We start from the raw sequence: 23,355 nt of genomic DNA, 5'->3' as shown, positions 1-23,355 counted from the left end.
TATACATAATATTTTATCACTTTCAAAACTCTCGGGAGACGTGAATCTTTTAAGGGATCATGATGTTACAGGGCCAACATTCACAGAAGGAAGGAGAGTAAGGAACGGAGATGAAAAAATAAGGGAATTCGTTTTCTTGAGGTCCGTCTGAAAAGGCCCCTGTAGCAGCCATAGTAATGAAGACATTTGGGAACAAAAGAGGAAAAAATGGGTTAAGTTACTGCAGTCTGCAGAGGGAGGACTTCTGGGTTGGTTTGTTCAGTCTACAAAACATTGGGGTACTGTTTTTCCTTCCTGCAGACAGTCTTTTATCCATCATGACGTGGTGCAGTATCTAAGGACTTGATTGTCAGATTTGAAAAGAGTTAACTGAAGTTATCAATGAATGGGAAGAAACAACAGCCTTGACTTCAAAACCAAACATGAAGCTCCAAAGGAAGATTCATGGGAGCAACACTGCCATCCATATGGCCAAACAGCCAGCTTGGTTAGAACTATCTCTGTATAGGGGCGGCTGTGGCTCAGGGGTGGAACCAGTGTCTTGTTAACGGAAGGTCACAGGTTTGATTCCCCTGGTCTGCATGTCAAAGTGTCCTTGGCCGCCACCTTGCACCGCAGCCACCACCATCAGTGTATGAATTACTGTACGTCGCTTCGGGTAAAAGCATCTGCTAAATGCGTGTAAAGTATCGTATCAAGATAAGAGATGATGAAATGTAAACATGACGTTGTGCTTAGCGTTCCTGGCCGACGTCTCGAAGCGCTCTCAAGTGTTGAGAAACTGGCCCCTTCTCCTCTTTCTCTTCATTATCCAGCAGAACAGATTCTTTGTTCCCGGCTGTCGTGGTTTCCGCTTCACTAGAGAGAGGAAAGAAAGAGCAGTACCTTGAAGACATATCACTTCTTCTTTCTCTTGCACTCTCTCTCCCACACAAAAGCCTTTCTCTACCAGGAAGGTGGGGGGGGGTCTCCTTTTTTAGTTAGCTTCAGGTTCACTGCCTCGCTATTCCTCACGAATGACCTAATATGTGTCCGTGTGGCGAGCATGTTAGTGATGGCATGTTACAGGAGTTCAGCTAATGCTTTCTTCCTCTTCCTTTATCCCAGGCCTGCCCTACACGCAATTAGAGCGTGCGCTTGTGTTTTGATGAGTAGCCAGTGTAAAGGTGAAGGTAGGCTCGATTTAATTATGCGGCCATGCTCCCGCAATCTCGGCGACTCCTCTCCCTCCAGAGTCCTGAGTTATCGTCTTTTGTAATGGAGATTAACCTCACTAAAAACCGCACTTAGCCTCTTTAACTTCCATATTTTAACACGAGGCCACGTGGGCCCCGCTAAACTAAGCAGTTCCGCCTCGTCTGCTGTGGGTTGTATGAGATTTAAGACCGTGGTCAATCCGCGCCTTCTTACAGGCTTTTAGGGGGTAATAGGATAAGATTAACACATTTGCATACTATTTGCGATGCATTATTCATGCGGCGTTCCTCTTCTCTAATTTGCAGGAGCAGGGCCTCTCTCCGCGCTGACTTTAACATCTGGGTGACCTGGAAACGGTAGAAGGGAAGAGCCCCGGCGCTCATTAATCCCATCTGGGTGTCCCCGGCACATGCCACCTAAACATTTACAAACCTGAAGCAGACGGGCGGTGCAAAGGGCCTGCACCTCCCGAAATACAAATGTTTCCATTTTTCATTGTGAGCCATCAAACTCTTAGTTCTGTTCCACACAGAGCGTTATTCTGCATTGGCGTACTGTGTTCTCTTCCGCCAGCCCTCGCAAAGTCTGTAGCCGTGGAAACTCAGAAGAGCGGTTTGCTGGCTTAAAATATTCATCAAAGCAGATATTGATTTCAAACAAGGGAATGTCAGCGATCACAGGGAGGAGGTCTGCGCTCTTGAAAACCTACTCACTGTCCCTGATAGAACTGATAGAAAATGTCATATTCCAGATATCCCAGCTCCAGCAACCTCCGAGGTAACCTGAGTCATTGGCACAAGTCGGCCTTTGTTGGCGGCTTGTTGCTAGACTGAACATGCTGGATTTGCAGCGGAAGCCGAATCGGTGCATGAGAGGTGAAACGGAAAAAAAAGAAAACAGGGGGAAGGGGGAAGACCCTTGAGTCTGCTGCTATAATATCTATGACTTCACCCATTTTACCAGTTGTCTCTCCGTCACTCTCACCTCCACATCTCCACATGTGCCACTTGAAACTTTCAGTCAGACACATTCTTGATTAGGAGTGGCGCTGCTTTATCATCATAATGTGTATATCCACAGTCTTCAGTGTTCCTGTTTCTTTTTTTGAATAGCACTGACAAGCTAGTCGGCCGTCGGCTTTAGTCTGTGTCTCATGTTCAAGTGTTGCTGTTTGTCGGTGCCCCAGTGGCTCAGCTGGAAGGGCGAGAGACTGTTTCTCATCAGCTGATCTGTCCGATAAAGATATGAAAAGGTAAAAACAAATGACACATCTGGTGTGTCTGGGACCTAAGAGGGCAAAAACTCAGGATACAAAATGTCAACAAAAAGCCTACATCACTTCTCTCACCTGATTATTAGGTTAATTGCGATTTGCTCTGGCGGAAGATTATAGAGGGCAAGTTATGCAAGTTTTTCAACAGGTATCTTTAATAGTATGCTTGCAGTTTACACAGATTGTCTTCATGACAGGCTATTCTCTGTAAAAATGACTCTGAAGAGGAGAGTTTAACCTACTGATACATGTATTACATGTGTACATTACTGGAAACATTTCATAGTGCAAACTTCTGTGAAAGTGCGAGAGAGTGTGATTACCCTGTGAGCAGATGTTTCTCAGGAGTATATTTTCATTCTCCTCTTTGTTATTTTTTGGCCGTTTAACAAATGAAAGCTCCTCACGCTGAATGAGCTATTGCCAGCATTGTGTAATGGACATGAGCCGTGCGGTACAGCCGAGCGTTTGGGTGAGGTTTTTATTCGGAGAGGTTGAGTAGCTGATCACTGCCGGGCATAAATCTCTCCTTACCAGAAAGTAATCAGCACCCTGACTGCGGGCTCATTAACCAATCCTGAAGTTTACGAGATCCATCATCACCTCTACCTGGCATCTGGGCGTAAATGTGGTGTGTGTGTATGTGTGTGTACTTCTGTGTGTGTGTCTGTAGATTGTTGGAAACAGCTCAGCCAGATTTTTTTTCTTTTTTTTCTTTTTTTTGTGGTCATGTGAGCTCGCTGTTGCTGCTTTTTCACCTGCTGAGAGCTCCCTTCCTGTTGTTCTGATGCTGCGGAATGATTCAATGCCCTAAACACAACATGAGGGGGATTGTGTGTGTGTGTGTGTGTGTGTGTGTGTGTGTGTGTGTGTGTGCGTGCGCGCGCGTGTGAATGAGTATTTGGCTGCCTCACACTTCCCAGACAGGCATCAGTCTCCTCCATTGACTTCAATTCTCTGACTGGCTGTCTGAGCATCTGATCATCCGTCTGACTCACCCCAGCCTGCTGGATATAACTCCTCTCCTCCCCTCTCTCATTGGTCATGAGGAGAAGAGTCAGATCGTTGTGCAGTTCTAACTGAAACTTGACAACAGCGGGCAGCGGGAACGAGCATTAATTGCTCCTCCCGCTAATTATTTCTCGTCTTCAAAAAGCACCTGTAGTGGCGTTATGTCTCTCCCGGGGCTGAGCGAATGACGCTGAAACTGACAAAATGATGCCCTCTTGTTTTGATGATTTAGTACATTTTATTAAATTAAAACCTAACGGCTTATTTCCCGAGATGACGGGAGGTGTTATGTCCACCGTGGGAAATAAGACCAGGCCAAGTGCACGATCTGCATCTGCAACTTTATCTGCAAGCCACGCCTCAGCATCCCGCGATCGTGTTTGGACTCGTGTCTTGTTTTGTTTCACCAGATTTCATTCGCGTCCGTGGTTGCCAGTTAGCTGCGGGGTCAGACAAAGCAGGAATACACCAGCATTAACCCCCACCTGCATTAACGTATCTCCTTTGTTGCTCTACCTGTTGTTTTCTCTTTGTTTGCACCATGTGCCATGTTCTGTTTATCATGTTAAATAGAGCTGCAAGTGTTTTTTGCTATCCAGTGAATCGTTTCAGTTATTAGTATTATTTTTTTCTTTTTTTAAGCAGAGATGACAAACATTTGCAGGTTTCATCTCCTTGAACGTGCTTGTCTTTTCTGTCATGTTATGGCAGTTCATGCACAAAAGGATGCAATGTGAAGACGCCACTGTGAAACTGTGATGAGCTTTTTTGACTTTTTTTTTTATTTGTTGATATTTTATGTATGTTAGACGATTCAGTGAGGAGTGTAACTGACCTGCACATAAATCATTGATGAATAGGATGTCACAATTTCAATTTTAAAGTAGTGATGATTGAAATCCATTGAGTCGCTTGAAAAGACGGTCTGTGCCCACTGGAGAGGTTGGAGACACTGAAGTTTGTAACAAACAGAATTTCTGTCTTTTGATGTTTAACACTGAGGGCTTGTATTTTTTGTTGAACTGTGGAATCTTTACTTTTGGTGAGTGTCATTTGAACTTGGCTAACAAAAATGAAAAAGTCACCAGAATGAGGTCAAGTTTTTGTTTTAAGATACCTTTTGTTTTGTTTTTTTTGGCCTTTTCGTGACTTTATTCATAGGACAGCTTATAGAGATGACAGGAAATGGGGATGAGAGAGAGAGGGGGGATGACACATAGTAAAAGGCCCTGGGCTGCTGCAACAAGGACTGAGCCTCTGCACATGGGATGCATGCTCTACCCACTGAGCTGCTGGAGCTCTCCAAAAATACCTCGGTCTTTTCAAAGAAGAATAAAAAAGATAAAAAGTTGAATCATGTACTTGGGGAATCATGACAGACCCTATAATGATTTTAATCGTTAGCAGCAGCTGTTAGATTCAAACGTAACCCACATATTTTGCATTATAGCATGTGTTATACTTTTGAACGGGTGTGGTTCAAACTGTGTTTTCAGTTGCCGTCATTGATCTCTGTGTACAACATGTCACGATGCCTTCGCATGAAAGACTGACTTTTTTCGTTTCTTTAAATTTTATTTTAAGTCACTGACGGAGGAACCGTCTTCTGATCGGATCCGTTCTGGCGCTTTTGTAAACGGCTCCTCTAGTTTCTAAGCCTTCCCTGCACCTTCCTGCTCCCTTTGGCTGGGTTGTTTTTCTCCTTTGGCTTTCCCCCTCCTCAACCCCCTTTCCCTGACACCAAAGGGGGTTCAGTTTTGCCAAAACAACCCACCTCTCCGTCATCCGTGTCCCACACACCTTCTCCCGCATCCCATTCCTTCCATTTGCTGGTGTTCAAGTGTGATGAGGAAGCTCTAATTTGTACCGCCGCTGATATGAGCATGTGGGATGTGTGTGCAGATAAGGGCCACCCCCCCCGAGGATCAATGCGTTATTCTCTGTGTGATGTAGCGCAGCGATATGGTGGAGGGGCTTGTCAGGGATGTGACGGCTCTTTGTTACCTGACTCTTTCCTCTTTGCTGCTCCTCTCCCTCCCGCTTCCTTCCCCTCTCTGCACTCTCCCCTCCTCCCCGCCTTCCTCGCGACAAGTCTGCCTCTTTCAAGAGTTGTTTGCTCTTGACTGAGGAGTCAAAATCAGAGCTGTCGCTCCAGTGGAGCACACGAGCCACCGTGCAGAGAGTCGACTGCTGTACTACACCTGAGACCACCTGCGGGAAGTCTTTTCCTTCCCTTCAATATTTCTCTCACCGACTCCCTCGTATCGCCGTCCCTTTTCCCCATTCAGTCTTCATCTCATCTTGACCTTCTCTTTTCTTCAATAATTGTGAACAAAGAAACAAACAAACAAAAAAAAAAGAAGCTGCATTCAGTACACATGTATTTGGCGAGTTTCGGACCTGATGAATACTGCTCTCTCAGCGGTGACTGAAGGCCTTGAGGAGCATCGTTTCAGCAGCTAGTCAAAGCGCTGAGTGAGCCACAAGTCGTGGGGGTTGACACAACGGTAGCTTCAAATTGGAAACACTCGAAGCGCGTGGCACACACTCAACTGTCTGATCAGAAAATGCACACACGGACACGCATACCGAATGTTTCCACGCATGTTGTTTCTGATCCGTTTATGAAGATTTTACTAGGGCTGCGCGATGTGCCCTTAAAAGGGAGGCTATGTCGCTTACATGATATGCTTCTCAGTGTTTTGGCTCTTCACTAACCACAGCTCTTCTCCATAATAACCTCATTACTTTCGTATGTTATTCATGGGTTGTTTCGCCTCTACTGCAACAATGAAGTCAACAAGACCATGGGCATGCGTGTTGATCCGCAGGGAGCCTCTGCGTGTCCGCTCATCTCTGAGGAATACATACGTGAAAAAAAAAAAATAAAAAAAAAATCACAAACAGCAGTGGCGCTTTCTAATAGACTATCAGGTGGTTTTCTGTCCAGATTAGCTCGCAGCATGCAGAGAAAATCGAACAGATGCTGACCTGACCCGCTGCAGCTCCATAACCTGCACACGGATCTGATTTGGGATCTGTTTGAACGGCCCAGTTCGTTGACATGGCCGGCGCAATGGGGGCCGTGACGCAAAAGAGGAAATATTGATAAAAAGGTGTCTTGAATAAAGGTTTAAAACACAGGAATATGGATCAGCGTCGGGCAGGGGAAGTTTAATGTAAAAAAATGTCCTGGCTCCCATGGCGTCCTTGCCGAGGTTTTTAAAAAGGACAAAAATCGACATGTTTTAATGTGACCGTTATTCGAAAGGCAGGAGAATAAAAGCAACATGATAAAAAGGTGAATAGGGAATAAAAGAATACATGGACAGAATTGGACAGGATATTAGAATAAGTGCTTATAAGATGAAATGCAATCAAAGCACACAGAAATAAGACAACACAAACAACACACACAGACACAGACACACACCTCTTAATGGGTCAGTATTATAAAGGCGTTGAAGTAGATAAAGTGCTTATGGTATATTAAAGAAGTATTAAAGCAAACATTTCACAAAATTAATATACATACATACACGAACACAGACACAAAAAAGACTGTTCTTGTTCTAATACAAATGAAGTAAGGCAACACAAAAAGACAACACTCATGCCATGACCTGATTAAAAAAAACAAAAAACAGACCAAACTTGGTCTGATGTCACCATAACGCCATAGTATCTGGTATCATAGTCTGGATTTCCACCACTGTTCTGCAGTTTGCACTTGCATGACACAGGTGAGGAAGATGATGTTTTGCAGCCTTAAAAAGGAGTCTCAAGCGACAGGTGCGCAAACACCTGCACGCTTCCTCCACTCACATTCGTCTTTTTATTGCACTTTGTTTTAATTGTACAGCCATATGTGGGAGTTGGTTTCTCTGTGTTGCTCGAAACAGCAATCACAGGATTCTGGAGTAATGAAATAGATTAAAACCAGTACTGCAATAACGATCCAATCTGCAGGCCCCCCCGAAAATGGAAAGTTTAATTTGCAGCAGTTACCGGATGAAATCAGATGAAGCATTTGTGGATGACAGAAAGAGCTGAAAACTCACCAGCCAGCGTTTACTTTGTTATCAAAGCTGTTGTTTTAAGTGTACACGTGCATGCAAGAGTTCTAGCAGAGCTGCAGTCGGTTTATTACGGTTTATGTCTCTGTGAGTGTGTGCATGATGCAAAAAACCCCCCAAAAAACGGAGGAATATCCGCGCCTGGCCTTGAATGTGTTGCAGACCACAGTGAGGTAATTCCAGATGGATCGTGCTGAGGCCAGCCCCCAGCCTTAGGAGATGACCGCAGCCTGTTTATTCCCAGGTGCACTCGCGCTCTCCACTCCACAAGAAAATGGTGCATTTTTCATCAAGATCATAGCAATTCTCCTTACCCCTACCCCGGCTCGCTTATCGCCAAACATACATTAGAATGTCAGACACATCTCTCCCCTCCTGATCCTTATCTGCAGAGCCTCTCTCTCTCTCTCTCTCTCTTTCTCGCTCTCTCTCTCTCTCTCTCTCTCTCTCTCTCTCTCTCTCTCTCTCTCTCTCTCTCCAAACCACTCCAGCAAATGTTACCATTTCATATCTGGGCTGGGAAAATAAGCTTTTTTTTTTTTTCCTTCTTCTTCTTCTTTCTCCCCACTGCACGTGAGGATCTGCAGACACGATAACCTTCGCCGCCGAACTGCAAATGTCACTTCGGCTAGCCAGCCAATCGCGTTTCTTTTCACTGGCCAGTGCGGGCTCTGTTATGGGGTTCACACCCATGACACTGGGACTGAGACAGATGTGCGCACATGAATGAGAATGAGTCAGCAGGGCTCTCAGGTGTGGCCAGGGGGAGGCCGAGTGAAATGCCACAAAATACCAGGAAACCATATCAGATGGAACTGGTGCTTTGTGTCTGAAAACTGACTGGAGAGGTAACAGTGAGTTGATCTGTGCTGTGTCTTTTCCAAAGCGTGAAAGCTAATTAGGGCCCCGGGCTGATGTGGGTGATGCCTCACACGGTCCATTCATTGTAGCAACAGGAAAGCAGTGTTGCTCATCAAGCCGACATCAGGTTTTAAATGAGACCATTGTGCACTTTTGCAGCGCTTCTGCGGCGTATAACTGCACCTGAAACAACCCACCGGCCCTCGAAGGCGCGCTGACATTAACCGGAATGTGAATTGTGACTCGAGAACACTGCTGGTTGCTTTTTGCACAGCAGCCCCCTTATGAGGTTGACGTTTGCTCACAATTGGCAATCAGGCGTTTTGCTCCATGTAAGCTCTCTCTCACTCACGTCTCTCCCGGTGTACATTTCGCTGCCATGGCCGCCAGTTCATATCTGTCACGCGCAGAGAAATGAAAGGGCATATCTGAGCAGCATCTGGATTTACATGCTAGGTAATGTGTTTTCCACACACACACATACACACGGAGATGGGAGATGGGGAGGCAGTTAGGCTTATCATTAATATTTCAGTACTCCTGTGCAGTTATTGGTCTGTTCTCCAGGCCTTGAGGTTTATCTGTGTGATGGCATATTTTAGGCACTGGGACCACCAATATTCGTGACCAGAGAGTATTTATTATGCAGTTTTTTTTTTAATGAGTATTCGTAGCTGCCACCGTGTCCCTGTGATCTCAACCGTTCCCCATGTTTTCCGTATCAGACCCAGTTATGCTTTATCTGCATATACCAAAGATACTAATCTGCAAGAAGCTAATATCGGGCAGTTTATTGGATTGGCCATTTTATCTAACATACACTACAGATTAGATGTGTTTGTTTGAGCCTTTGTAGTTTGAAAATACGAGGGATTTGCTGCACAAGATTGTAAATAGAGACTTAAAAATCGAGATTACGGAAGAGAACGCTTCCATGAGTTGTAAGGCCCACTCATCAGAAGACGGGCAAAACACACACTAAAGAACCATCTTCAACTTGGGCCTCGACAATTAGTCTGGTCTCAAGAGCACTTTTTTAAAAGTATTTTTTTTTTGGCCTTTTCTGGCTTTAATGTCAGTCAAGACCGCTACAGCAGAGATACCACTGTGTTGTTTGGTGTGTACTGCAGTTAGTGATGGTTTCCATAGAAAGACAAGCCTCCAATAAGAAAAATGGAAGGGTGTGTGTGTGTGTGTGTGTGTGTGTGTGTGTGTGTTAGATCGGTTGTAAAAAGTGGAAAGGGACTGTTAAATAAAGCTTTCGGCTCATATGTGTTTGTATATATTTGCTCATAGAAAATTCCCACACGAAAGATTCACCTTCAATGCCTTTTCCTTATTTTATCAAGACACTGCTCATGGTACACATAGACAAATATAGCATAAATGGCAACAAAAAGGGTAAATGAAGAAGAGTTTTCAACTGTGGGTCACTATGGTTTGCAGGTGTCATGCAGTGTGGGGTTGGCTTGGTCATGTCCTGCCTTGATCTTGGTCTTGACTTGGTATTAACACCTCAAAGCCTTGGTTGGGTCTTGGTCTTGATACCCTCCGGTAAGAGAAGGGCATTTCCATGGGACATATGTCAGATTTGTGATCTGTGACCTTTTTTTAGTGTGAGGCCAGTGTCTCAGTCCAGCGGGCCACCTTTTAGCTCTTTGCCGGTGGGCTCGTCTATGCTCTGATGTCAGGAGACAGGCTCCTCCGTGGCTGTCCTTATCTGGATCAGAGAGGCAGCCCATCAGCTTCAGGAGCAGCAATCAGCCAGCTTACCTTCTGGTGCTGAGTAATCACACATACACCGGGAGAGCCTGCCAATCATCAACCAGGAAATTAAATATCCACAAAATTGCTGTTGCATTGATAGTGGGTATTAAACAGACTGGTGGAACATGTTTCTGTGGGCAATTATTCATCCTGTAATCATACTGTTACAGCACCAGTTTGAATCCAATATGTTTTCTTTTCGCTGTCACTGGAATTGTGAATGAGAGGTTTAATTTTAGCATGCATTCATGTTTTTTTTTCTTTTTTCTTTCCCCTTTCTCTCTGTCCTTCTGTTGTAGTTCCTGTGTTTGAAGAACATCCGGACATTCCTCAAGGTGTGCCATGACAAGTTCGGCCTGCGCAACAGCGAGCTGTTCGACCCTTTTGACCTCTTTGACGTCAGGGACTTCGGCAAGGTGAGTTAAACTTTACACGTGTGGATGGGTGATCTACTTCTCCGCTTCCAAAAAAAAAAGCTCTGCACTTGAACCGACACTGTGATCAGCTCAAAGAATGGTGCTACCCAGAGGCTATAATTCTAACTACGGCGGGCGCCATGAGACATGATGCTGCTTGTATCACTGATAATATCATTTACAGCCGGAGCTCCGTCCTTCTGTTGTCAGATGGAATCCTGCAATACGGTGGATGGAATTCTTACGATCAGATGAGCTGATATACTGCAGTTTATGACTCTTACCAGTGAAATGCATGGTTATTAAATCAAATATCTCTAAATTCCACATAAGACATAAGGCTCTTGGCTATATGTGCTGATGAACTTTTGCCCACACTACCTCATAAGAAGCTTGTGTGTGTGCTGGAAGGGTGCCAGAGTGTGCGAGTGCACTGTGCATCTCTATCATGCCCATGTGATTTGCGTGGGTTTGATGATAGTTCAAAGTCAAATCTGTCAGTTACATTAAACGTAATGCAGAGCGAGGGGCTTTCAGTGAGCATTTGGTGTAACACTTCGGGGTCAGCAATCTCATCTCATGTCGCTGCGTACTAGAGTTGAACTGCGCTTTCCTAACAGTCTGCTGTTGGAATACAAGTGTGGATGTGCGTGTGTTGGCTCAGCAGTAAAGGTGGCTGACTCACTCACACATCATGCTAGCTTTAGTGAGGTTTTTTTATTTATTTATTTTTTTTATGGGGCATTCGAGTGGATTTCTGTGTTCATTAAATGGGTCGTCAGCAGGCCACTGCCTGTATGGTCATTTTTATCCCTTCATCCCGGGGAGGCTGGGGACATGGAGTTTGAGTGGGCACTCTTGGAGCGCAGACATCCAGAGGGAGAAAGCTGCTCTTTGGGATTGAGCGGTGGTTCGGGATCTGATCCAGGTGTCTTACTTCAGTGATGACGTGGTCATGTATCCATCCAGTTTGCTGTGCTCGATATTGACCAAGAAGTCTCGAGAGGGCTGTCAGAATTCCATGTCTTTGGGTTGCTTTAAAGTTTGTGGTTGTAAATCATCAAATATGGAATTACGGTAGGGAGTTTATATGATAACCAAGTATAGATAAATCACTGGCAACAGATTCTCACATTGTTTCCTCTCATGAGACTGACGATGAAAGAAGAAAGCAAATGGGTGATAAGTGTGTTTGGGGGGGGGTAATCTGGTAATCCATGATCAGCATCCCCTGTTGGCCTCACCTCCTGAAAGTGAATTGTTTCTCTGTAATTCCTAATCCCTTGCCTATCTGTGTGTGTGTGTGTGTGTGTGTGTGTGCGTGTGTGTGTTTGTGTGTGTGTGTGTGTGTTTGTGTGTAGCTGCAGAGGAAGAGGCTGGGGGATGTAGCGTCTTTCTGGGCTGCTAGGCTGTTAAAACAAGCGCCAGGCATAGTATGAAGTCATTAAATTGATGATGACAGCCGATGCTATTGTGCTAGGGCTGCTGCGGTGGGAATGTTAACAGTGCAGCTTTTCCAGCTGATTGAAGGAACATGTAGAATTTGCACTACAGCGGTGGGGATTACTCGGCAGAGGTGAGATCTGACAAAAACGTCTTACATCTTGCTGTGATCGATCACAGAGGATGCATTCGCGGGAAAGTTACCCGCTCATTTATCTAACATACCTAATTCAACATATCCACTCTCCCTGCTTTTCGCTGAAAAGAGGTGCGAAGAAAGATGTAGGAAAAGGAAAAGGGAAAAGATGAGAGGGAAGAAAAGGGAGACGCGGACTCATTTGGCAGTTTGCAGATAAACCGCAAGACGATGTCTGAGAGTCAATGAGCTCGCAGTGAACGGTATTAAAATCCAACAGCAGTCAGAATCAATCACACAGGCCCTCCATATGTCAATTTGGAAATTGCTTTTGTATGGTCTCAGCAGTGGCGGGCTTGTCTCGTCATTGATTTTCCATTAAGGCCAAACATCACATTATAATATATTGAATTGAGTAGATCCCTACTAATGTGGCATACATTTAAATAGTGAGAATGCCTCATAAACGGAAGATAAAAGGGGGCAGTTTTATTCCTGCAGTTAGTCTTTCTTAGTTCTTTTCTTTCGCGGCTCATCACTGGATGTGCTCTTTCCCCTTTTGTTGCCTTGATACAAAAGTTTCTTTGTGCGCCCATCTGATAGCAAACAAAAGGGGAATTCTGACTTCCATCACATATATCATAGTGGAGTATCATCTTCTTCCCATATCATTCTTTTATTATTTCTTTTGTTTTCATCTTTCATGGAGAAGAAATAGAAGGAAACGCTTGGCAAAAGGATTTAGACAATTATGTTTTGTTGAAAAGTGAACCAGCTTCGGTGCTTGTTCCGATTGGATAAAAGGATGCACCCTTACCAACCAAGAGATCTAGAAAGCCCTCATAGTGCTTATATAACATACAGATGAGAATTAAGTTCCTTTAAATAACTTCTGAAATAAATCAACACATCCTCATACCATCATGGAACTTGCCGGTGATTCCAAAAGTATGACCATTGGACAACAGTGACAGCCATGGCAAAACAGTTACAGTTTGGGTATGTCATCTTCATAATGATAAATACTTGGTTATTGTGAAACAGCGTAGTCTGGTTAGGTTCAGGTACCAAAACTACTTGGTTTGGTTAAGGGAAAGATTGTGGTATCAACTATCTTTCTCTGAAATCGCTTTCCCTACCTTTAAGAACGTAAGTTAATTAGCATTTCATATTAGTGCAAATTAAGCACAAGATATGAGTTGACTTAAGTAACTAATTTGAAATATGTTAGCATTGACTTCATGGTTCACAGAGAACACAAACAGCAGCCTCCTGGGTGAAAGTCCTTTGTTTAACCCATCCATCCAACCCTACACAGACTTTGTTGCTGTTGATACTACGTCACGGCACTTCTTCCTTTGCTTCAGCCAAAAATTCCATAGCCACTAGAGGCCACTGCCTAACAATAAACAAATAAACATTAACATTATTGGTTGGAGAAAGCTGCTTTCATAGTCGACCTATATGGCCATGTCTTCGGAGATAATGGTTGAACCTTTCGTAGCATTATATTTCGGTTTAGTTTTCAACATTTCAGCATAGTGCCCTCCTTCATTTACACACTTATTCAAGCACTTTTGGATCATACTGCCTTCTTGGTAGAAGTCGACATCATGGACCTGCAGAAAGTTGTCTACATCAGCAATAACATCATCATCGCTTCTGAAATGAAGAGGTAGTAGTATGAAGGTGCCAAATCAGGCGAATAGGCCGGATGTTGGATGAGTTCTAATCTGCATTACTGGATGGCAGCCATTGGCACTGTGGACTTGCAATTCTTAATGACTAGAAATACCACAAAAGCTTTTAACTTAAAACTTTTTTTTCGCATATAGGCACTGCACTTTCATTAACAAGAGCTGTATAACACATCTCCTTATACTTTAGCCCATGAACTTTTCAGCCAGCCCTCATATATTCTTCTGCATGACACTGGAGGATTTCCATAAAGCTCTCTAAATCCTGAGCTTTACCGCTGACCATTTAAATTAGGAAGAGTGGTGCAGTCTTACAGTAGATGTCAGTCACATTGGATGTCAGTTGTGTGACCGGTCCCTGCAAAGAGACGTCAGCTGACAGTTTTTTGCTTGAGTGCATCTTTAGGTTCTCTTCCCCTGCGCCGTGATCGGAATACCAAATTTTAGAGACAGTGTTGCTGCAACAGCAGTTTAAACAATATAAAAATGTAATAACAGAGCACTCGTATGTAATGTGTGTGCTTTATATCCAATCTGTGCTGATCATCAGGTGTATGAACATCCCGATATAAGCCAAGTGTTGGTCCTCCAGGTGTTTTACCTCTTGGGAACAAGGAGACAAAGAAATACAATTAAATGGAGACAGAAAGACTGGAATTCTCAATATGTCCCTGGTGGCAAAGAGCCTAAACTATATATTTTTAATCTCCTCTAGAAGAGTGGAATTAAAACAGAGGCGGTTGGGGAGAGTGGGTTTTGATGGTTGCTGCATCTATAAACATTAATCAGCCCCTCTCCACCTTTCACACCTCCAGTGTGGCTGCCAGGGGCCCCCAGAGTTCCTGTCCCCTGGCCTCTGAACGCCATCTCTCACTCTAATGATGCCTTTTCTTGGGTCACATGTAAATGCAGACTAGGGCCCAACGCTGTAAAAAAGAAGTAATAGCCCCTTCAGAACCTTCCCCCTACCCCTTTCCAGTGGGGCTAGTGTTGAAACAGATGGAGCACACACCCTGCTTGATGCCCTCTACTGATTTTTATTTTCATTACTTAACACATTTCAACCAGCAGTACCCTCGACCACACGCAACGTAAGCAGGGGCCCTCTCGAGAATGCGGTGGGGAAAAAAAAAAAAAGTATGCTGTATGGTTTCATCACACTTCCCTACTTCACACCCAAACCCATCCCCCCTCATTAGAAATTCATTATGACATCATTAAACCAATGAAATACAGCTTATTACAGTAGACCCGAGAGGACGCTTTTATTTAAACACCTCCCTCTATCCGAACCCAGCCGTCTCGTTTCCCCTCTTCCCAACCAGTTTTAATTAGCCACCAAAGGAACATTGCTGTCATTTAAATGAACATGGCAATCAGTTTATTTGGCTGTTGCCGTGATTAGCATAATTAGCCTGCACCTGTTAACCATCGATCAACAGTTTGGTAATTTTCCGTCTGTGACTGGAGAGCAGTGAGGGAAGGAAGCTTTCTGACAGATTTGCCATCTTCATTAAAGAGAGGAGCGTCGTTTGTTTGAAATGCAGATAGCGTGGCACGCATCCATTTCTGTCTCGTCTAAACAGCCTTGGAATCTTGACTCGCGTGGTGTCTGAGTGATGCTCATCCATGTGAAAGTACAACGTCAAGGTGAATGGATGTGATTTTTGCGCGGCGTTTGAGCGGGATTTAAATTGAATTTCAGTGCAGGGTCATCATTTACTGTACACGAAGCAGCGATCATTTGGCAGGACAGCAGCAACCTCACACGGGTGATTCGAAAATGAATTGCGATGGGTTGAATTGGCTGTTTTTGCTTTGGCCACCGTAAGTAGCTGACTGCGTGTTCTCCGAATGGAATCAGATGTTTTATCGTTCAGATGTCTCAGAAATGTGAATCTCATTCTGTACTCAGTTTACTTAATACTGAGTACAGCAAACACGCAGGACAGATTGAGACGGAAACACACCAATCCCCTGATTCAATTTGGACTCACTGCTCCCTTTTCAGCTCCTTTTCTCTCCCTCTCACTTCCCCCATCCATCTCTCCCCCTCTCCCTCACTGTCCTCCTCTCCCCACTCATTCATCTCACACCCACTCTGAGCGCGAGTATGTTGTGATAAGACTAAGCCAGCGGCAGGCGAGCCGCCATTGTGTCAGGACGGCGTGATTGCCATTGGTCGGCAGTGTTTGATTACCCTCTCTGCCGCTCTGAATCCCGTGCACACTGAACTCTGCTCCTTTCATTTCCTTCCTGTGCTCCGTGGCTAAAAATAGCTAGTTGCTTAGCATCCACACCCAGTGTTACTAACATCTGGAACGCGCCTTCAGCCACCGTTGGCCCGCTTGGCCGAGTGCTATTTACTGAAGTAGGGTTTTTTAACCTCAGTGACAAGCCCTCAGGCTGGCCCTTTGCTCATTCTTTCAAACGATGTGAACATTTTCAATCATGCAAAGTAACATTTAACCTAGGAAAGCTGTGCTGTATTTACAGGGTTACGGCTCAGTTACTGAACATGGTAGTAAAGCTTGCTTTTTAGGATAAGTTTGGCTGCTGGGAAATGCAATCCAGCTGGCATTTGAGTGGCTAAAAATAAGTGTCATGTTCTAGCACACATTTCAGAACCACTTAATAGACTTAAAAATGGATGGATGGTGTAAAATTTGAAAAAGAAACAAATAAATTACAATGATTTTGTTGCTTCTCTGGTTTCTCTTGTTTCTCTTCTCTCTGTTCCTCTATCTCTCTCTCTCTATGATTTGCGTTTTTGGACTCAAATTTCCATCTTTGGGCTAAAACTAGAAGTGTAGTCTTGCCTTGAAGAAATTGAGTTTGTTGCAGGCTACGCCTGAGGTCTGTTTTGATTTGTAGCATAAGGTTGTTCACATTTTAGCAAAACTGCACCGTCGATCGTCAAGCTGCATTAGCTGTCGGCGCTTTCTGTTCAATTTGTGACCATGGATATGAAGTCTACAATACATTTCAGGTTCATTTTCAGTCTCATTTCATTAGTCCCTTAGTACTTAGATTTTTGTGAGGGGTCTTAATTTAGGGTCAGAAAGTTTGAAATTCAGACATTCAGAGACATTGCTTTATTTGTTTGTTCTTTCCAAGACAAATTGTACAATGTTACTGGACATGTCGATTCACTGAGGGGGATTACCTTCATTGTATGCTGGTTTTGATATACAGTGGTTGAAAAGGTAGTAGATTCATGCCTGTCAGGCTGATGCTAGAGAGACTGCAGTATGTTATAGAAGGAGGTGTAGGGGGCAAGCAGTCAGGGTCACACACATCCATAAGTGACCACGTCCTTGGCAGCAGTCCTTTACTGTCCAGACCAAAGTGCACTTTGAGAGCCATCATTTCTCTTGTTACCTCTCCTTCAAGTGCACTGTATGGACTGCTTACTTCAAATGTTGGTTAGAATATGATGAAATTAGGAAAATTAACATAAATTCTAGTTATAGTTTCTTTTACTTCTTTTTTTTCATTTATAAGCAAAGTAAATCATTCCATGTTCTTTATCACCCCTGGTAGGTATGTGGTGGTTCACCTGACATAAAGACCACGTTTGCCCAGAGATATTTTTTGCACTTTTATCGAGTTCTGACCACCAACCCATCCCCTGGACTGCACTACATGTAATCGGTGGATACTGCACTTTTCTTACACTACATCTTCTATGAGTCTTGTCAAAGGTAGCCCGAGAACGAGAATTTAATTGCCAAGGACTGCATCTATGTGATTGTTGTGCGTGTGACAGAGGAAGAAGCTTGAAGCATTTGACACTACTTCCTGCTTATTTTGCAGAGATTTTTTTGTACAAAACCGCACAATCAGTTCATAAAACAGGATAAATTGTAGATGCAATAAGGTAATGTACAATCTTTACCTACATTGTGATATTGTTTCTGTTACTCACAATGTTCCGAATACCTTAACTACCGCCCATTCCCCAGCACCATATGCCGTGAGCCAAGATCAGACTCAGTGCTCCCCTAAGAGAGAATTTATCTCCATAAGCCTCTCTGGAAACACATCCTCCTGCCTCAGCAGACAGTTTTGTGGCTGTTTCTTCTGTCCCTGTACCCTTTTACTGCACACCCTGTCCATCATGACCCCCAAACTGCAAGTTTTTACATAAAGCTTCCAAGCCACAATCAATAATTCATTCCAAATGCCACGGTGCTGATGATAATTCTCCTGACATGAATTATAAATGGGAACTTCCTCTCCCTTCCTGTGTTCAGACCCCCTTCCCTCTCTCCCTTCCATGCTCCACTCCCACGACCTCATTATTCCTGCAGCTCGTTACCGTGATACCCGCAGAAACAGGTGGTTGCTGGGCAATAGACCGTGTTACGGCCCGTGTCAGTGCTCGGCTCAGGGACGCTGACTGTCTGAAGGCGTCCAGTTAGGTTGCTAGGTGTCTGAGTTCACACTTGCAGTAACAATAGAGACGAGGTGTGATTGATTTATGATGGCGTCTGCTCTTATTCCCCTCAAACTGTCCCCTGGTTTTGCGTGTTGAATGAGCAAACGCTTGAGGTCGAGCTGACCCGAAATTGTTACATTTGAATGAAATCTTAGTGCCATCTTGATTCCCTCCAGCTGTTCTTCACCCACCTGCTCTGTAGTGAAGCTTTGCAGTTGCACATGAATTCCCCGGTTTAAGTCAGCACATTACTGTCAGATGGGAGAAAGCAATTGGAGACGTTTTCTCCAATGCTGTAACCCATAAATTTGACTTAAACATCTCCCAATTGCAAGATCTTCACAAAATAAAGAGATATGCTCCACCAAGTCTCTAAGCCTAAGGAAAGAAGCTGCTCCGTAGCCTAGTGGTACAGCAGCAGATAACTTTTGTATTGCTTGCCAGATGCAGCAGGATGAACACACTGTGGCTGGTCTGGGTGTCTTCTTTTAGTATCCTTTGGGTTCTGAGCATGATCCTCACTGCATGGATATCATTGATGTTCAGTAGATGAGTACTGATGATGTTCTGGCCGGTTTTAATCACCTGCTGTAGAGCCTTTCTGTCCTGGCTTGTGCCTAAACAATGCCATTTGGAAGATGCAATCATCCATTGCCGACTGCCATCGTAACATTGCGACTCCACCCAACCCTTTTTCTGAACTCTCTTTATTGGGGTGGAGATGTGACACTTGCTCTGTGATGCTGTCAGACCTGTCATGCATTATAATCCTGTTGTAGTTGTATTGTTTTATGAGATGATAGGTCGTAGATTTGCAAGAACGTTCCCTTTTTTCTTGGTTGGTATTAACCTGTTTCTGTTCTTCACTCTTGTAACTGAAAAAGCAGCACCTTCCAAATTAAGTGGAGGCATTTTACTCACAATAAGCATTCTGTCTTTATTGCTGTTTTATTTATTTTTTTTCACCCTTTATTTGGTTATTTTGGTACTGTTTTCCCCCTGATAGCGCTGCACAATGGGGACATTTAAATCCACCAGAGGAGAGAGGAGAAAAGTGGATGGCTGTATAAAAATCGTTTATTGAACTTTGAAAACCCTGGTGCAGTTTGAATCCTATTGTGGAAATAATTGGCCTCTTTTGTTTTGAGTGTCAGCAAATGTTACCATGTGTTGCTAGACAAACCGATAGACGGAGACAACGTGATTTTGGCCCAAAATCTGTGCTCAGCATGCCTATTTGAAGTTCTGCAGCTCTCTGTTCCACTGTGCCGAGAACCCAAAAGGGCTGCCGTAGGTGTGATCACAGCCCTCTCTCGCCTTTTTTTTGGATTGTGAGTCAGCGGTCACTGGAGGGCGTGTCCCTGTTGTAAGGGTGGTGCCTTTGGAGTGCTGCAGGACTAAAGCGGGTGGGGGTAAAGAGGAAGAGCCCCCACAGGGTAGGAGTCTCTGAATTCCTTGCAGCGGGTGTGAGCTCTCATTATTTCTCCTCCCCTGATTCCTCCCTCCAAGGCCCCAAAGGCACAGCTGTGATGGACAGGTACTTTCTCAGAGGAATCGCTGGCATGAGAAAAAGAAGAAAAATCGCCAAAGAGGGAGCCCATCCTCAATCATCTTTTTATTGCACAGGGATTACTCTCATATGGAGCTGAAAGGCAAAACCCACTTGGCTCATAAATCACACTTATCGTGCACAGATTTGAACGTGCATTTCGGTGTGCACTTTGGGTTACGCAATGATGATGCTATTTGCCCTCAAATTTGGAATAATTTCCCTGTGAACGGTGGCAGGAGATGTTATTTTTGGGAGACAGTTGGCACACAGAGCGCCAGAATGCCAAGGTAGCTTTGCAGGATCATCACAATAAGCTGCTTTTCAAAAACCATGATTAAATCATGAGAGTAACCAAATGGCAGACTGTGTCACGTAAAAGGAATCCGCTGTGTTTGTTGACAGCGGGGATTCACTCCAAAAAATGTCCCGAAACAAACAGATTGCACGGGATACTCTCTGGATTTAATCAGGCTTTTGTCTTTGTACTGTTTTTTGTGGGTTGTTTCATTTGGTAGTGAGCTCTAAACATTGGTATTGAGGGGAAAGAGCAGACAGATTTGTAGTATTAGATGATACAGATATGACGTATTGCTCTGTCAGTTATTTGCACTCATTTGGTTGCACTCAGTCATTAAGGTCTGGCTTGGATCCTAACAGCAAATCACCTGGAATGACACACAGAAATGTTACATTATCTGACAGTACTACAGCAAGACAACGTCAATTGTCTGTGCTTCTCAGAAAAGGCAGTTTTTAGGATTAAAGAAGCTTGGGTACAGCAGTTAGGGTGATGGACTGTATAAAACACGGATACAGATTTTGGGTCAAAAAAGTTAATTTGAAACCAAAGTGGCTGAAATCCTGCATTATTTCTAATGGCAGCAAGGGGGCAACTCCACTGGTTTCAAAAAGAAGTCAGATTCTGTGTAAGCTTATGAAAATATTACCCTGCTTCTCATTGGATTTATTACCTGAGTAAATAGTTTCCTGATCAATCTATGGTCTCAATTGCTAGTTTTGAGTCCTCCTCATAAAAAAAACATGATGTTCATTTGGTGAATTATAGTCACATTAAGAGTAAAAGAGAGGATAAAGCAGGGTATGATTAATGAAGTGGCTACCTTATGATTATAAAAGTCACTTCCTTGGCTCATCACTGGGTCCTTGTGTGGTCAGAATCACTTAGGAAACCACCCTGAGTTCCAACTTTGTGTCTAAAAATGACTAAAAAAAAAAAACCAAGAATGTTAAGGCTGTAATGGCAAACTTTAGAATCTTAATTGGTAGTCTTTGGGAAGACCTTCTCATATTTGGACAGTGATATTGTCGAGCCCCCATTACAAGAGAAGACACCATCTCAACATCAGATTTCTTGAAAAACTGCAACTCTTGAATAAAGCGTCTGCTTTACGTATTTTCATTGAAACATTAACTTTTTGTTAGTTTTATTTGAAGTAAAACAGCAATGTACGGATTTTTGGGACACTGTTTGCTAAAAATATACACTGCTGACATTTGTACAGATGGTATGCTTTGGGACAGGGCTCAAGCTCCATTCTTATCGCCGGATGTCGACTTTGGTGAAGGATGCTTGAGCAATGAGCCGAAACTATACCAGCGCCGGCTCCACTGACCTTAACAAAATGAGACCAACACCTGCAGCCCTCTTCGGGATTTAAACTGCATATGAGTGAAATCAAAGGTCCCAAAAGCTGCAGACGAGACGGTGTTATCACGATAATACAAAGACCCGAACTAACCTTATTTCCGAACTGATTCGGTCGGGTGCATGAACACAGGATTACCTGATGCCCTGACCAAAAAAAATGACCGTGTTGGATATGAGTGACCGTAGAAGTGGAAATAACCACTTTACTCAATTGGAACATCGACAGCACTGTCTATGGCAGCCATTAAATTTGTCATTGCTTTTTATACGGTCCAGTTCATCAAAAGGAGCCCATCAGAGTGCTAGATGACACACAGGCACATGCAGAGATGGACACACACACACACACACACACACACACACAGTGAAGCCAAGGGCTATAAAGTCTCTGCTGGAGCCAGTGCTCTCTGATTCCTCCTATCAAAGGGCTGTAAAATGGAAATGAGACTTAATGGATGACATGGTCTCTCATTATCCACAGCACCGATTGTAGAAAGTTGTAGCAAAACGTTTGAGTCTGATGGCGATAAACCGATACTGGCGAGATGCTCCTGCCCTCTTACCTTTTACGGATTCTGTTAATCCACCCTCATCCTCCTGCCGCACCACCTCCCTCTGCCAGATTCTTGATTGTATGGTCAATATGTTCCTCGCCACTTCATTTTCTCACACATTCCTCCTCCCCCCACCGGATTTCATGTTCTCACTTTTACTTTCTCGCCTCTGATCCCCTTTGGTTACCCTTATTGTGTTTTTTATCCGTGGCCGAGGCTTGTGTTCAGCGTGGCACATGGTAATTTGATACGGCTGATAAAAAGCTAGCAGCCAGCATCCTTATTGTGCCGTGTTGGGGAGCTTGCCAGGTGTTATAAACACCCCCTACAGTGCCCACTAAACTGATGCCCTCCTCCAAGCTTCCATTCATTTATTTCCCTGCAGGTGCCTCATAGCAGGTAGTAATGATGCACAGCCCGTGTGTGGCCAATGGGGGAGACTGCCTGATGTGTAGGTAAAGGTAAAACGTTCCCCCTCGAGGGAATACTGCCCACATTTTGAGCATGAGCAACATTACAGCTGGGACAATAATCGTATAAATTGCCGCATTTGTATGCTTGTTGTTGCGAGCCGCCACTGTCCCCAAATATAATAAGCCACATAAAAGTGGAGAAGAAAAAAAAAGAATGGAAATAGAAGATATAGTTGGGTGGATAAACGTCAAACAAAAACTGAATGAATAATATATATTTTTTTTAAGATTGTCATAATTTAAGATGAAAACATTAAAAAAATAACTATGATTATATCAACGGAAAATTAAGAAATAACAGATTTCATGCCTGCATATTGTGTTGCAGATATATCTAATCTACTGAATTTAGCATGCTAACCAGCTAGCCCAATCTCACCCCTTCTAGAGGTCCTCTGCTGGCAGTGCAAACACCAACACTCCCCCAACTTGAACAGCAGATGTCATTGTGAATGAATATTAGAATTAAGGCTGCATCAGTAGAGTTTTCAAGTATAAAGAAATTACCATAGTGGGAAACCAGGGGCCCAAATATGCTATTTAGAGCTGGCTATGACGTGATTGTTTGGTGACAAGACACCTCAAACGAGGTCAGTTGTGACCTTTGACGCGTCAAAGTTTTCGAAAAAAATGCTCTTGAATGAAGCCTGTGCCTCACATTTGGCTTAATGTTCCATTGAAATATTAACTTTTGTTGTTTTGTGTAGTGCAATAAAAAATGAAATGCTTGGATTTCTGGTATAATATTTGCCCAAAACATGTACACTGCTGACATTTGCAGAGATTGTG

At 43.8% G+C, this 23,355-nt stretch overlaps 1 protein-coding gene across 8 annotated transcripts in view; it reads left to right on the top strand.

Annotated features, from left to right (window-relative positions):
- Positions 1-23,355, top strand: part of vav2 (vav 2 guanine nucleotide exchange factor) — a 228,463-nt gene that overhangs the window by 51,113 nt on the left and 153,995 nt on the right. For all 8 annotated transcript variants that reach the window (XM_037117179.1, XM_037117178.1, XM_037117175.1 and 5 more), the window contains exon 2: positions 10,485-10,601. In XM_037117179.1, coding sequence (XP_036973074.1) covers positions 10,485-10,601 — 117 coding nt within the window. The remainder of the gene's footprint in view (positions 1-10,484; positions 10,602-23,355) is intronic.

This window comes from Acanthopagrus latus, chromosome 12 (assembly GCF_904848185.1).
Source record: "Acanthopagrus latus isolate v.2019 chromosome 12, fAcaLat1.1, whole genome shotgun sequence".
Taxonomy (NCBI): domain Eukaryota; kingdom Metazoa; phylum Chordata; class Actinopteri; order Spariformes; family Sparidae; genus Acanthopagrus; species Acanthopagrus latus.
This window is presented reverse-complemented; position numbering and strand designations above follow the sequence as displayed.